Genomic DNA, 16653 nt, shown 5'->3' on the forward strand with positions numbered 1-16653 from the left:
GGGCGGGCAAAATTGCTCTTGCCAAAATGTTTATACTTTCAAATATTTTATACATTTTTCATACTCTAATTGTTCCATTCCTACTTATGCACAAAAAAACCCTTTAAGCACTTACCTCCTTTACATGGCAACAGAAGTGCCCCAGGATAAAGAAAGCCAATCTGATGACCCCGTCATAAATGTGAGCCCCTAATATACACTTGTATTACCGTGCGGTTCTGCTGGAGCAATTTAAATGCTGGTGGACGACATCTACTCAAACCAATTGAGTTGGTCTTTAGGCCAATACAGTTTAAACCGGTTTGTAAATGACTAAAGCCCATCCCTGTACGCAGTATTAGAAAATCAGGCGAACAATCAGCTGGTTTCCCTCAGTGTCTGAACCAAGGATAGAAATAATGTACGAAACTTCTTGTACAACAAAGGCTTTTTCTCTTCCTTTATTGACGGACACAACCCCCGATCTTCTTGACCATTGGGTTATACCGCCTCCTACAGGAGTAGGACATTAGGCAGAAAAAGAACTTAACTACGCCTATGCCTAGTCAGGAGTAAGAACCTAGTTCCTTGCTGGGATCTCTCTGGTCCTGGCAATTTTTTCCTTTTAAGATGGATTTTATTTATTTTTTTTCTACTGGTGTTTTCCTGTGAGATCTTCAATCAACTGCCGGACTGGGCAATGGCCTGGATAATCTAGATTGTGGTCAACCCAGGCTGGCCATCGAGCGCACACAGACCTCAGCTCCACGCTAGCTCGGCTGCGTCATAGCCCCACCGAACAGGGGATGGCCTGCAAGTTAAACACCTCGCACGACCCGGTTTTGGCCTACAACGCAGCGTTCCTCCTGGCTGACAGCCCACCCCCATTTCGATGGCGAGGAGGATCTGTCTAGAGGGGTGCCCGTCTGGTTCCTGGTATGGTAAGTATCTATCCCCCTGGGGGGGACGCTGCCTCTCCCTGGGATGGTCGGACCCCCAGGTTCCCCTCCTTCCCGTTAGCCCCCCCTTGAGTCTGATGGTCCTTTGGGTCATTCACCCCCCCTCTGCCCCTCCATCCCCACTCCACCTATACTGGGGTCGTATGGTGGTCTGGCTACCACCTGGGGCTGGGTGCTGTAATGGCGTTGGGGGGCAGAGAGATGCGCTGCCGGCGATCGGCTGTGGGGTAGATGTACATAGCAGCCCCCCTTCTTGCTCCGTTTCTTGCCTGGGCCCAGGGATCCCTCTTGGGTCCCTGGGAGCCTCGTGGGGCAACCATTTTGTTATAGTCTATTTTTTTTGCATTGTTTGTGTAGCCGCAGTGGCCATTTTGCGTTAGTCCGGCATTGAAATGAATGGTAACCATTATGAAATGAATGGTAACCATTACTGTGTGTGTGTAACCTTCTTCATTTTGGCTGTGGGAGCCCCTCCTTATTCCCTGGTGTTGACTTCTGGGCTTCTTTCCTTCCTAGACACCACAAGTGGAGTGGTTTAATCTTGGTGCTGCTGGTGACTGCCTGGTGGGGTGGCGAGTCTGCTGGGGTCCTTTTCCCCTCTCTGCTGCAGTATCGGAGGGTGCTCTGTGGTTGGCGACCGGCTGGTGTTACCAGCGTGGTGGTGATGTCCCTTGGCAGTGTCTTTTTGCACTTTTGTGGGGTACCCATATTCCTCATGGAGTCCTTGGAGCACATTTCCCAACCTGGCCCCCTCTGAGCCTTCCGGGGGCCTCCGGGTTCCAACCATTCATTGATGCACTGACGGTGGTCCTAGAGTCCTTTTGTGTCCTGGGAGGAGGTAGCTTTTGGGCGGCAGGGTAGTAAGAAGCACCCCCTGCCTTCCCCTGCGCCATCTGTCTCCTCAGATTCTGATCTGGCTGCCATGGATGGGGCCTGCTCTGAGATATCTGCGGCCTATCGACCTGAGTTCTCAGATAGTGAGGATGATTCCTCCACTCCTGTACGAAAAGGCGCTGATGGGCGCACTGATTGTGTCTGTGCATGAGACTTTAAAAATAGAGAAAGCAGCTGAAGCTTCGATGGAGGCACCGGTTCCCTTTGGCACTCACAAGCCTTCTAGAGCAGCGAAGGTGTTTCCGTTTCCTTTCTATTTTGACAGATTAGTCGCAAAAGAATGGGAGCGATCAAAACCTCCCTTTGTGGTCCCTATGCAATTCGCAGTGGACTGTTCCATCGGTGGTGGATCCCCCGGTTTCCAGGTTGAATAAGGCAACCATGATTCCAGTAGAAGAATCGCTGGTTTTTAAGGATCTGGCTATCAAAGGCAAAAGCTGTGGCCCACAGTATGTTCACTGTGGCTGGCTCGGCACTCAGACTGGTCTTCACCATTGCCCTGGTGTCACAATTGACATGCGATTCATCTCTTGCTGTCCAGCAGGTGGTCGTCCCGCCAGACTTGCATTAAGGGTGCTGGGCCTGATTGCTACCTTCTACCTTAGACCTTCGAGGTGGTCCCGTTTGCACAGTTCCATATGAGGTCCCTGCAAAGGGAGATCTTGGCCAAATGGGACAAGTGTCTGAAGTCTCTGGACAATCAAATCCAGCTGAGCCGAAAAACAAAAGGGTCTCTCTGATCTGGTGGCTTCACTCTCCAGCTCTTTGCCATGGCAAGTCTTTTCTCCCCGGGTGGGGAGGTGTCCTGGGTCGGAACTCCGCTCAGGGAGCTTGGATGCTGGAAGAGTCCAGACTCCCGATCAGGAACTCCGAGCGGTCAGGCTGTGCCTGAATCATTGAATGGATTGCCTACAAGGGTGTCCGGTGCGAATCTAATCACCAGGGTGGAACAAGAAGTGTATTGGCAGTTGTGGAGGTAGCCGGCATTCTGTGCAGAACATTTCGTTCTCCGTTCTTTCGTTCTGCCCCTTTCTGTTGTACACATTCCAGGGGTGGAAAATTGGCAGGCGGATTATCTCAGTCTTCAGGCGTTGGACCAAGGGGAGTGGGCCCTTCATTCGGAGGGGTTTCATCAGCTGTCTCCCAGTGGGGCACCCCCGAGGTGGATCTGTTGGCGTCTCGGCTCAACAGGAAAGTGCACAGGTTTGTGGCACAGTCAGGGGATCCACTAGCGGCGGCCACAGACGTGCTGGTGGCCCCCTGGGGCCAGTATCCTCTGAATTTACACTTTCCCTCTAAAGCATTTGCCAAGACTCTTGCGCAGGATCGAGGCAGAAGGAATTCAGGTCATTCTAGTGGCCCCGGATTCGCCTCACTGGTCTTGGTACGCCGACCTGGTGCGGCCGGTCACCGTCCCTCCTTGGGAGGATTTGCTGTCCCAAGGGCCAATCTTCCATCCTGCTTTACAGTCGCTGGCTTTGACAGCTTGGCTGTTGAAAGCCAGATGCTGAAGGATAGAGGTTTGCCTGGGTCGGTTATTTCTACACTACTGAAAGCTAGGAAGTCTTCTTCTGGGAAGATCTACGACCATACGTAAAAAGCGTACATTTCGTGGTGTGAGTCGCTTGGTGTTCCCTCACTCTTTTTCGGTGGCTCGGGTCTTGACCTTCCTTCAATAAGGGGTGGAGCAGAAATTGGCCTTGAGTAGCATTTAAGGGCCAGGTGTCGGCCTTGGCAGTCTTCTTTCAACGACCCTTGGCCATGCACTCCTGGTGCGTAGTTTTTATTCAGGGGGGTTCGACATTTGACTCCACCAGTGCGGTCCCCACTATCGCCTTGGGATCTCAACTCGGTGCTTTCAACTCTACAGAAGCCTCCCTTTGAAAATATTCAAGCGATTTCCCTGCTTACACTATTCCAGAAGGTGGCCTTTTTGGTGGCTATCCCCTCTGCACGCAGGGTGTTTGAATTGGCAGCATTGTCTTTTCGTTCCCCCTTATTTGGTTGTCAACAAAGATAGGGTGGTTCTTCACCCCTGTCCATCATTCCTTCCAAAGGCGGTCTCTGATTGCCATCTGAATGAGGACATTGTTGCCTTCCCTGTGTCCCAGGCCAAAACATCTGAAGGATATTGCGTTGCATTCCTTGGCTGTGGTTCGTGCTATTCGGGTGTACCTGGCAGCTATGGAGTCTTTTAGGAAGTCACTCGCTATTTGTGCTTACGGATGGACCTCGAAAAGGACTGTCTGCTTCTTCTGCAACCATTTCTAGATGGATCAGACAGACTGTGACTCAGGCCTATTCGATAAAGGGTCAGGTTCCTCCTTTCCCTGTGAAGGCGCTCGTGCGCCTTCCGTCATCAGGCCTCAGTAACGCAGGTGTTCAAGGCGGCTTCTTTGTCGTTGATGCACTCTTTCACTAAATTTTATAAAGTGGATATGTGTGGGCATCTGCGGATGCCTCTTTTCGCCGCAAGGTTTTGCAGACTGCTGTTTAGGGGGCTTGTTCCCTCTTTGGGGGTGTAATGTTTTTTTCAGGTGGGCTCCAGTTGTTTTGGTTGAGCTCCTGGCTTTGGTTTAGCCTTGGAATTTTTTCTTGCACCCCCTCATGTTTGACACTGATTTGGGACGTCCCAATTGTTAAGATGATCAGAAGCTTTGTCCATCAATGAAAGAAAAAGAAAATGGGATTTTTGACTTATCGTAAAATCCATTTTGCTGATGTTCATTGACGGAACCCTCACCCACCCCTCTATGGAGTTGTATTACATATGACACTGCTTGAAACAAAACCTAGTTACCAAAACGAGTACCTATAGCAGAGAGGGGGGAGTATACCTCCTGGGACTGCCCATAGGCCTAGTCAAGTTCTTTTTCTGCCTAGTGTCCTACTCCTGTAGGAGGCAGTATAACCCAATGGTTAAGAAGATCAGGTGCTGTGTCCGTCAATGAACATCAGAGAAATGGATTTCACAGTAAGTCAAAAATCCAGTTTTCTTCTTTTTTTTTTTTTCTTCTTTTTTTTTTTTTTTTTTTTTTTTTTTTTTGTGCAATTTGTTGTTTCTGAATATGCACAGTCTTTCATATCTGATATTTCTCGTACGAAAATAGTACACATTAAACAAAAATCGTTCGCTCTGTTCACATACGAGAAAAATTTAGGCGTTTGTCATTTTAGAAATTTTCGTTTAGAAGGTCGGAATCGGCTGTCGAAGGTTGTGCACACAACCTTCAGAAAATAGTACGCTCGTTCCTCGGACAAAAATGTTCCCCCCAATTTTCTTAGTGCGGTACGGGCCATGGTAGACCATGCAATGCCAGGTCATGGCTAACAAAGCAAGCTGAATGCCATCATGCATTAAAAAGGGTATTTATTCAAAGGAGAAATGCTTTTTTTTTACCCCTTTACAAAACACTGGTATGGCCTCATCTTGAATATGCAGTACAATTCTGGTCACCATTCAACTAGAAGGTTGTCCTAGACTTAGAATGGGGTTCAGCAAACTGAAATTGATTTGAAAAGGGGGGCTGGAGGACCTCTGCTTATGAAGAACGAGTAAATTAAACACACTCAGAGACGTTTAAGAGGAGACGCGATTGCGATTTGCAAATTAATCGTCAATGTAGTGAAGGTAACAAACCATTTAGGGTTCCTGACAAGGACACAGGCACAGCTTGTGGATAAAGGAAGTTAATTGAACTGTAAAGAACCCTATGCAATTTAAGATTACAGCAGAAAAAAAAATGGCAGTAGTATCTGCAAGGGGTGTTGATAATGTATGGGCATAATAAACAGGGGTATGTATATTAACTGGTATTGTAACACGTTTTTTTGTTTTTATCGGGGGACAAGTGATATATTTATGACTTGCGTTCTTTGACATTCTAGACGACTTCTTCAGTTATCCTACTTTTGCTATCAGTGTAGAACGTTTGTGATAGTTCAGAGACCTTAGATAGAGACGTGAGCTGAAACCAGTTTTGCAGCATCTTTGAGGGCCAACTGGTTTTCTCAGAGGTTTTAAGATTTATATTCATTCCAGCTTACCTCACTCATTTATCTTTGATATTTTGTTAAAGAGTCTGTACTGAGCATAATTATGTTTTCATATGCAGGTTCTGAACATGCAGCTTGTGGATGGTGGACAAGCAGATGTTCCTGTGGATGACAATAAACTTCATGGAAAGCCAGATAAGACCCTACGCTTCTCTCTCTGCAGTGATAACCTTGAAGGCATTTCAGAAGGTGAATGACTCAATTAATTCTGTACTAAGATTTAGTCCTGATTCATGTTCGTTGTAGGTATACATCCAGCACGTGTTTGAAATCTAACTCGTTTGAGGTCAAAGAAAGCCAGGCTTATGAGCCTCTCCAAGATAGCAGTAAAATTGCTCAAGGACTGCTAGCTCAATATTGACTAAGCTGCCATTGCTTTGATTTTAATGTAATGCACAACAAATCGATGACTAAATTCTCTGCTGCGGAAGCATAGGGAATGCCTCGTAATATGCAAGAGCTTTAAAGGCTGAGTTCACCTTTTGGAACATGTTTTACCTGCACCCCCCCCTTGACATTGAGCAGGCATCTTCTACCTCCACCCTGCCATGTCATTTATTCAGTTTTGTGTATGGGAAACTACAAATACCAACAGCATTTACGGCTTTTGCTTTGTAGTTCTCAATGAACTACCATGGTGTCGTTGCTCGCTCTGGTAGTTCATGGTCTCTTCCTGTCTGTACGAGCAGACAGATACACTGGCAAGTCTGCAGAAGTCCTGCATGGCACCCATGTTATGCTCATTGCATGTGCAGCGCTTAACAGGCTCCAAGTAAAAAAAAAAAATGATTAAATGCTCTTTCTTTTTTTTTCTCTACCTGCAAAAAGATGTGCATTTATTTATTTTTTTAAAAGTCAACTTTTCCTTTAACAAACATTTTTAATGGGTCAGGAAATACTTAATTGCTTGCACCCAAGACTTTCTAACTAGCAACCCCCTCCACAGCCATTTATAGGAATTAAAAGTTTCAAATAATTGCTTAGGCTGCTCAACACTACCACCAATTTTTAGATTTTTTTTTATTTTGATCAATATCAATAGGAAACATTATAGCTGTTCCCATACGTATGGGGAGACTCTGACGAGGACACTGATGTAAGGCCCCATCCCATGCACACTGTAAGTTTAGCCACACTGTTGCTTCTTGGTTTAGGTGTGGTCAAAGGATACAGGTGCACCATCCATCAAATTCTATTTTATTCCATTGCTGTGGATTTATTTATAAATATTTTTTTGGGCCTCCAAATATGTGTAAAGTATACGCTGTGCCCCTCAAAGTGAAAAGGTGTTGTAAGAAAATGGGGTGATTACACTAATAATAGTTATTATTAATCCACTCCCACTTCTCACTGTTCTTTAAGGGGGTTGATCAGCAATGAAGCACACAACACACACTGTAGGTGAAAGATTATATTCACAAAGAATTGACTTGGAACAGCTTTGTCACAGACAAGGAAATATTACCTAAAGCAATATTTTAGAGGCATAAACCTTACGGACGCAAATTAACAGCAGCATCTGATGCTGGCAAATACATCCTCTGTACCAAAGAGAAATACTTCTAAAACCAAAGACAACATGCTCCAGCAATCATAAACTGGAAAGATATCTGGCTAGCAGGCACATCCAATATTACCACTTTCCATAATCAGTCTCCCAATCAAGTCTCCCTCCCCCTTCCCCCCAAAATGTGCCTTCTCTGGCAATATTATACTAGTTCCCGCCATTCGCTATCATTGAGGAATTTCTGATTGGTTTAAACTGTACAATCAAATCTTTCTCAGGAACAATGATTGGAAGAAACTCAAATCTACTTTGCTATGCTGCTTAAAGCCGTTGTATAACGCTGGCCTTTTTTTTTTTTTTTTCTGCAAGGTAAAGTCATAATGTGCTAATGTGGTAGTATGCATTGCATACTAGCACATTATGTGGAACTTGCCTTAAAAGAAAGCTGTTCCAGCGCTGGGATATCAGTGCTGCAGCCACTTCACCCGTCTTGCTTCCGTGTTCGCATGCTCTGTGACTGGCCAGAGCTGCGATGACGTCACTCCCACGCATTCATGCAGGAGCTCCCGTTCACAGCACAGGGCTCGGAAGGAAAGGCATGGGTGGCCGTTAAGAGCGCATGCGCCAGTGATCTCACTGGCTGCATGTAATGTAGATATCTCCTGAATGCTGCATGTTTAGGAGATATTTACACTACCTAATAGAATTCCCTTAATTTGCAAATGTTTCCTCTCACTTCCTTGGCTATGGGACAGGAAGTGAAGGTAAATCTCTGCAATGGGACGCAGATGGCTATAAAAATCTGACGGGTTACAGCCCTCTCTTGCTCTATTCAAAATAAAATTATAAAAAATGTTGCCTATAGTTCTACTTTAATATGAAACCCTCCATCTGCGCAACGGTCTATGCTGGCCCGGCTTCAATCCTCACCCGGTCTTCCCTCTGGGTTCACAGGCTCCAGCCGTCTGACTGGCTGAGCCACGATGTCACAGGAGTCATGGTTTACGGCACAGACCACCTTAAGGAACAGCATGGTATGCCGTTCTTCAGGGCTCATGCATCGGTGACGTCACCGGCTATTGCTCCATGGTGCACATTTTAGGAGATATTAATTTTACCTTTATTATAAGTTTATCCGTAGGTAAAAATGTCCCACGACTTTACTACCACTTTAACATCCATGGCTCTGAAAACAATCATTTGTTGCCAGACTTCACAATTGATACTTGGTTAATGTTTGCAGTGTTCCTTGAGAGAGAACATTTTCAAATGTTTTGTGATTTGGTTGAAAATGTCACTAAAGCAGAAGAGGAAAATCCGTGTTCAACAGGTCCCTCGAACAGATCCAACTCTGTGTCTTCTTTGGATCTGGAAGAGACTGGGGAGTCGGTGTCAGAGCTGGGAGCTGGACCATCAGGCAGCAATGGGGTAGAAGCATTGCAGCTGCTGGAACATGAACAAGGTAAGGTGGAGATCATCTTCTTTTATAATTGTGCTGACAATAACTCCACTGGCCACAGTTGATTAAAACGCCCTTTTGTGTGTTTAGCTACCACACAGGACAATCTTGATGATAAGTTACGCAAGTTTGAAATTCGCGATATGATGGGGTTAACAGATGACCGAGATATTTCTGAGACTGTCAGTGAGACATGGAGTACGGATGTTTTAGGCAGCGACTTTGACCCTAACATTGATGAAGATCGACTGCAAGAGATTGCTGGTGAGCAAACTGGAAAAAAATTGTTGATTAAAAACATAGAGTTTTTATACTGGGCAGCATTTTAACCAATCGGAGAAAGATAGCTTTTTATGCCATTGTTTTATTTTCAAACTAATTTCTCTCTAATACATCAAGGGATACAGGAAGTTTTTAGCCTGCCACCAATATGAGGATTTGACACAGGCAAATACAATTTTAGGCCAAGCAAGAATAACTTCTCCCACTACCAGCATGCCTCTAACACTTTATTTGCAAGCACCTTTTATCCTTGAAAAATGTTTTTCCTTTGAGAGATTGGATCATGTCTTGTAAAGAACTGTGTGTTCCAGCCTCGTCCTCCTTGCATATTTTAGGTGTAGACAGTTTAGGCCGACTTCTTCAGTTGGCAGTGCCAGTCCCTTAGGAGAAGGGGGTTGGCCTTTATACCCGGAGATGTTCCTGGACCAGTGTCTCAGAAAGATGTGGCCCTCCTGGCCTCCAAGTTCAACAACAAACTGGACAGGTTTTTCTCCAGGAACAGGAAGAAGCAATTGATTTTCTGGTGGCTCCATGGTCCTCATTGCTCCAGACTGGTCCAGGCGGATTTGATATGCTGACCTGGTAAGACTCCAGGCAGATGATCCCGGGGCTCTGCTGATTCTTTAGGATCTTCTGCTCCAGTAACAGATGTGCCATCCTGCTTCAGATCGCTGGCTTTTAATGGCCTGACTGTTGAAGCCCAGGTTCTGAGGGACAGAGGCATCTCTGAGCCTTTTATTCCTATGAAACTTCAAGCTAAGGAGTCTACTTTCCATGAGGTTTATCATCAGGGTATACTTTACTTTTGTGAGCCTTGGGGCTTCCACCCCAGGAGGTTCTCTGTGGGATGAATCATCTCCTTCTTGCAGCTGGGTTTGGACCAGTGTTTGGCTCTCAGCACATCATCAAAAGTCTGGTTTCTACCTTTACAAACATTACTCTTTACTTTCAGCAACAAGGTAGTGTTCCTTTTAGCCGTCAGGCTGAGTGAGCTGGCTGCCTCATCTTGCAAGGGACCCCCTTTCTGGTTTTGAATAAGTCCAAGGTGATGTTGAGGCCCAGGACTTTCTTTTTGCTTAACCACTTCAATACCGGGCGATTTCTGGCACTCCGCTCCTACATGTAAAAATCATCATTTTTTATTTGCTAGAAAATTACTCGGAAACCCCCAAACATTATATATTTTTTTTTTTTTTTTTTAGCAGAGACCCTAAGGAATAAAATGGCGGTCATTACAACTTTTTATGTCACACGGTATTTGCGCAGAAATTTTTCAAACGCATTTTTTTGGGAAAACTGTTTTGCGAATTAAAAAAAAACAAAACACTAAAGTTTGCCCAATTTTTTTGTATAATGTGAAAGATGATGTTACACCGAGTAAATAGATACCTAACATGTCACACTTTAAAATTGCGCACACTCGTGGAATGACGCCAAACTTCGGTATTTAAAAATCTCTATAGGCGACGCTTTAAAAACATTTACAGGTTACCAGTTTAGAGTTAAAGTGGAGGTCTTGGGCTAGAATTATTGTTCTCCCTCTAATGTTCTTGGCAATACCTCACATGTATGGATTGAACGTCGTTTACATATGTGGCCATGACGTATGCGTGCGTTCGCTTCTGTATGTGAGCTAATGGAGACGGGGGCACTTTAAGTTTTTTTTATTTTTGATTTTATTTTTTTACACTTTGGCCTTTTCATTTTAATTTTTTTGATCACTTTTATCCCTATTACAAAGAATGTAAACATCCCTTGTAATTGGATCAGTGAATGACAAGTCCTCTTTATAGGGAGATCTGAGGTCAATAAGACCTCAGATCTCGCCTACAGGCTAGAAAGCCTGAAAAAAAAATCGCGCCCGGCCTCCGAGAGTCATAGAGACTACCGGGGACCATTTGGTCCTCGCAGTCTCTATGGTACACTTCCTCCCGGCGGCCGCATGGGCAAGCCGATAGAAGCACCGGCGGGAAGGGGGGGGGGTGTCCTCTCCCGCCGCCTGTAAGGGGGGGGATGTCCTCTCCTGCCGCCTGTAAGATAGATCAAGCGGCGGTTCAGTTGCTTTGATTGTTGTTAAGGTGTACGGAATTGCCTGAGGAAAAAAATGATATCTGAATGATGCCTGCAGCTGCAGGCATCATTCAGATATCCCCCATTTAAACCCCGCGACCTCATATGATGTTGGCCCGGATGAAGTGGTTAAAGCAGAACTTAGATCTGTGAATGGATGAAATACAAGATAATGTCAGTATTCCCATTGCACACTTTCCTGTGTGGACCCCTTAGTAAGATTCCTGGCGAAGGGACCCTGCGTGGCTCTGACATGTTGCTCTTTGTCCACTGCGACGTGATCATTATTCAATAAAGTTTTCAGACAGTACTCAATGATCCATGGTGTGCTGGCGAAAATGTGCATGGATGAATTTGTCTCGTATGTTACCATGGCAGATGGGCTTGTACGTCTCAGTGGAACACTGGTGCGGTGATCACTGCACTTGTAGTCCATTGACACTTCATTCATTTCTCCATCTGAAGGTCCGCACTCCCGCCAGCTCCCTGCTTGTACTGAAGTCTGAAGAAGCCTGGCATTGCACCTGCAGTCCACTGATTGCAGATGCAATGCTTTGTAGACTCTCATGAAAAGAAAAATAATGAATACACATTTTCCTCCTTTTTTTTTTTTTTTTTTTCCTCCTTTAAGTGGACTTGGCTTTTAAGCTAGTAATACGTGGCTTGAATTCAGATCTATTCAAATAGTGACTGCATCTCTTCAACCATGGGTCCTGCAGCTGCCTGAATACCATAGCCAGCAATAGAGATTCCTCCATCCACACCTAAGTGAGGATGAGAAATCCATTTATTTTCAATTGAAATCTAAAAGTGTGTGGCTACCTTTAGGGTGAGTGAATTGGAAATGTTCCACTACAGGATCAGCTGACTTCTTTCAGCTTGAATAAGTCTAGCAATTCTCCTCTGAACTATTTTCTTAACAGGGTTTTCTTAACCCACCCTCTCTGGATTTTTGTTTTATGCCATTTTATGTAAGCTATATATATGCCCCTCTTACCTTTTTGTCCTGTAACAACTAACTGAACAACTTCACTATGTATGCATGCAGGGCCACTAATGGCGGTCATAGGCAACTCTCCTGTACTGGGCCCCATCAGTTCAGCAGATTCATTTTATTTAGGTTGAAAACATAAAAAACAGAGCCTTATGAGCATACCCATGCTTGCTAAACATTACAATAAAATAAGAACAGTGAAGAAACAAAACAAACAGTATGCTCAGACCACAAAAGTGGAACAACTCACAGCACTCATATAATAAGACGATATTCATAAGGCGATATTCAAAAAGGAAGGATTATTTCCATGGCACTACCCTAAAACTCAGCACCAGTCTAGGTTAAGGCATGTACAGAACGCAAATAGACATTTTTGCCATCGCTACACAAGCTACGCAGGAAATTGATCATCAGCAATGGGTATGGCAGAGTCACTGTTCGTAAATGGGGAATCAATCCATATATCCCATACTTTATGAAACTTTGTAGCACTGTCACAAGCTAAATAGGTTGCCTTGTATAATGGTAAGGCTTAATTAACTGGGTGCTTCCAAAAATTCAGTGAGGGGGCTGAGGAAGACCTCCATTTTAAAACAAATTCTTTACGTGCATACAGAGTGGGGAAAATAATTATTGGATCCCCTGCAGATTTTGTAAGTTCGCCCACTTACAAAGAAATGAAAGATCTATAATTATTATCATAGGTGTATTTTAAACGATAGAGACCAAAAAATGCAGAAAAAAACACATGATACAAATGTTATTGAGCTGCAGTTCATTGAGTAAAAAAATAATTTGATCCCCAAGCAAAACATGACTTGGGACTTGGTAGAGAAACCCTTGTCGGCAAGCACAGAGGTAAGACGTTTCTTGTAGTTAGTGACCAAGTTTGCACACATCTCAGGAGGGATTTTTGTCCACTCTTCTCTACAGATCTTCTCTAAATCCTTAAAGGGATTGTAAAGGCAGAAGGTTTTTTTTAATACAAAAACAATCCTGACAACGTGAAGAAGGAAATAGAATTCCCACCCTGGTGCTAAGTGCAACCGCAAATATATGACAAAAAACTGTAACAAAGCAATCACAAAATTACAAACAGAAAAAGTCCAGATAAAAATGTCCCAGATGAAAGCAAATAAATGAAGGTGTTATTCAAAGGAATATATGGAAGCCAGATGAACTGTGCGTGATATCCCACCACCTGTAAAGCTGAGCTTCTTACCAGAAAGATTATTTAAAAGGGCATATGAATGATAAGATCCACAACAGGAATCGCATGCCAAAGAAAAGGAGGAAATACTAATCCACCCACACCTTCCAATCAGGAGGCGTGGGGAAAAGGTAAGCCTCTTACCAGATTTGCATATGTCAAAGGCTGTAAAATTGCTACGACCAGATAGTATTCTCTTCTCTCCTCAGAAGTGATAATGGATCAATTCCCTGGTGGCCAGTGGCTGCTCTTAATCCTCAGAGTAGATGGGGAAAAGAGGGACCGCCAATAGTGTATTATCTTTTAAACCATTTTATTAGGCAAACATAAATGCACTTACATGGATGAAAAAGGCTTTCTGTCACCGCCATGGGATAACTTGTAGCCGCGGCCGCCTGCAGTGCGGACCGCCGTGCTGTGTTGTGAGTGATGATGCGGCGGCATTTCCTCCCAATTGGGCATCAACTGAGATAGGAGTCGATGCCCAATCGGGAGGAAACGCGTCAGAGGAGGCGCCGCATCATCACTCACAACACAGCACGGCGGTCCGCACTGCAGGCGGCCGCAGCTACAAGTTATCCCGTGGCGGTGACATCCTTTTTCTTTTTCATCCATGTAAGTGCATTTATGTTTGCTTAATAAAATGGTTTAAAAGATAATTCACTATTGGCGGTCCCTCTTTTCCCCATCTACTCTGAGGATTAAGAGCAGCCACTGGCCACCAGGGAATTGATCCATTATCGCTTCTGAGGAGGGAAGAGAATGCCATCTGGTCGTAGCAGTTTTACAGCCTTTGACATATGCAAATCTGGTAAGAGGCTTACCTTTTCCCCACGCCTCCTGATTGGAAGGTGTGGGTGGATTAGTATTTCCTCCTTTTCCTCGGCATGCGATTCCTGTTGTGGATCTTATCATTCATATGCCCTTTTAAATAATCTTTCTGGTAAGAAGCTCCGCTTTACAGGTGGTGGGATATCACGCACAGTTCATCTGGCTTCCATATGTTCCTTTGAATAACGCCTTCATTTATTTGCTTTTATCACGGACATTTTTATCTGGACTTTTTCTGTTTTGTGATTTTGTGATTGCTTTGTTACAGTTTTGACATATATTTGCGGTTGCACTTAGCACCAGGGTGGGAATTCTATTTCCTTCACGTTATTTGTCAGGATTTTTTTTGTTTTATATAAATAGGCAGACTGAATACGGGATTATTCATGTTTATACAGCACAGTATTGGGTTACTTATTTGGATCTTGTGAATATTAAGGACCCTCTTCAGTTGTGCACATTGCACACATTTGATCACTATTTATTCATTTGTGTTATTTATAGCACTCATTATTAATGGTTAGCGCACCGGATATACACATCTCATATTCACGTTCACCATAATTGGCTCCAAGGTTGCAGCTTCCCAATTATCCTATCAGCGCACCTTCACATTTTATCCAGAAGGTTTTTTTTTTTATCCTAATGCATTCTATCTATGCATTAAAGCCTTCTGTCTGCAGCAGCCCCCCTAATACTCACCTGATCCCTGTCTCGGTCCAGCAATGTGAATGCGTGCCTTGGCCATCCGTGACTCTCTCCTGATTGATGGAGATAGCAGTGGCCCTGTTGGCTCCTGCTGCTGTCAATGAAAGTCAGCCAATCGGGAGAGAGAGGGGGCAGGGCCAAACCCCAGCTCTGTGTCTGAATGGACACACAGAGCTGCTTCTCGGCTCAGGGGCCCCCATAGCAAGCTGCTTGCTGTGGCGGCAGGAGGGAGGCGCCAAGAGAGCCAGTGAAGGACCTGAGAAGAGGAGAATCTGGGCTGCTCTGTGCAAAACCACTGCACAGAGCAAGGAAGTATAACATGCTTGTTATTTTTATACAACAAAAAAAAAAAGAGACTTTGGTATCCCTTTAAGGTTTCTTGGCTGTCGATTGGCAACTTGAAGTTTCAACTGCCTCTATACATTTTCAATAGGCTTAAGGCCTGGACACTGGCTAGGCTACTCCATGGCCTTAAAGAGGAAGTAAACCCTCCTCTGACACTTTTACCTATAGGTAAGCCTATGATAAGGCTTACCTATAGGTGCTGTAAATATCTCCTAAACATGTACCGTTTTTAGGAGATATTTACCTTACATGCAGCCAGTGACGTCACTGGCGCATGCGCTCTGAAGGAATGGCCGCTCGTGCCGTTCCTTCAGAGCTCCGTGCTGTGACCATCGGCTCCCGCGCGCGTGCGCGGGAGTGACGTCACCGCGGCTCCGGTCAATCAGATGGCCGGATGCCGCGATCCCGGAAGACGGGCGACTGGACATGTCGCCCGTCCATAGAGGTAAGCAGACTGCACGGCGGGGGCTCGTTCTAAGGTGAGTATTGCATAATGAGCTAGTATGCGATGCATACTAGCTCATTATGTGTTTCTCTTTCAGGTCGAACAAAAAAAAAAAGTGTGTATGAGTTTACAACCTCTTTAATATGCTTCTTCTTAAGCCACTCAATTTTTCCAGTATTTTTTTGGTCATGGTCATGCTGGAAGACCCATCTTCAGCGTTCTAGTTAGGGGAAGAAAAATGCTGACTATGACCCTTAGAACACAATCCCTACAGTCAAGCACGGAGGTGGAAACATTATGATTTGGGGTAGTTTCTCTGCTAAAGGTACAGTGCTGACTTTGCCTCAGTGAGAGGCCAATGGACAGGGCCATGTAATGTAAAATCTTGGGTGAGAACCCTCAGCCAAAACACTGAAGATGGGTTGTAGATGTCTTCCAGCATGACAAATACCACCAAGGCAACAAAGGAGTGGCTCAAGAAGAAGCACATTAAGGTCATGGAGTAGCCTAGTCAGTCTCCAGACCTTAATCACTTGGAAAATCTATGGGGGGAGCTGAAGAGACCTTAAGGATTTAGACAAGATCTGTAAAGCAGAGTGGGCCAAAATCCCTTCTGAGATGTGCGCAAACCTGGTCACCAACTGCAAGAAATGTCTTACCTCTGTGCTTACCAACAAGGGTTTCTCCACCAAGTCCCACGTTTTGCTTGGGAACAAATACTTATTTTACTCACTGAACTGCAACTTAATTTATAGCATTTGTTTTATGTGTTTTTTTCTGGATTTGTGGTTGATATTCTGTCTCTATCATTTAAAATACACCGATGATAAAAAATTAGACCCTTCATTTCTTATAAGTGGGAAAACTTACATAATCTGCAGGGGATCAAATAATTATTTTCCCCACTTTAA

General features: G+C 44.6%; 1 protein-coding gene across 3 annotated transcripts in view; it reads left to right on the forward strand.

Annotated features, from left to right (window-relative positions):
• The window catches only part of GAPVD1 (GTPase activating protein and VPS9 domains 1), a 284263-nt gene that overhangs the window by 192726 nt on the left and 74884 nt on the right, over positions 1–16653 (forward strand). For 2 of the 3 annotated variants that reach the window (XM_082263589.1, XM_082263587.1), the window contains 3 exons: positions 5948–6077; positions 8699–8857; positions 8945–9118. In XM_082263589.1, the coding sequence (XP_082119715.1) occupies positions 5948–6077; positions 8699–8857; positions 8945–9118 (463 nt within the window). The remainder of the gene's footprint in view (positions 1–5947; positions 6078–8698; positions 8858–8944; positions 9119–16653) is intronic. The other variant, XM_082263588.1, reaches the window with a different exon arrangement.

The sequence above is a fragment of the Pelophylax lessonae genome (assembly GCF_965119305.1).
Source record: "Pelophylax lessonae genome assembly, chromosome: 7".
Lineage (NCBI taxonomy): Eukaryota > Metazoa > Chordata > Amphibia > Anura > Ranidae > Pelophylax > Pelophylax lessonae.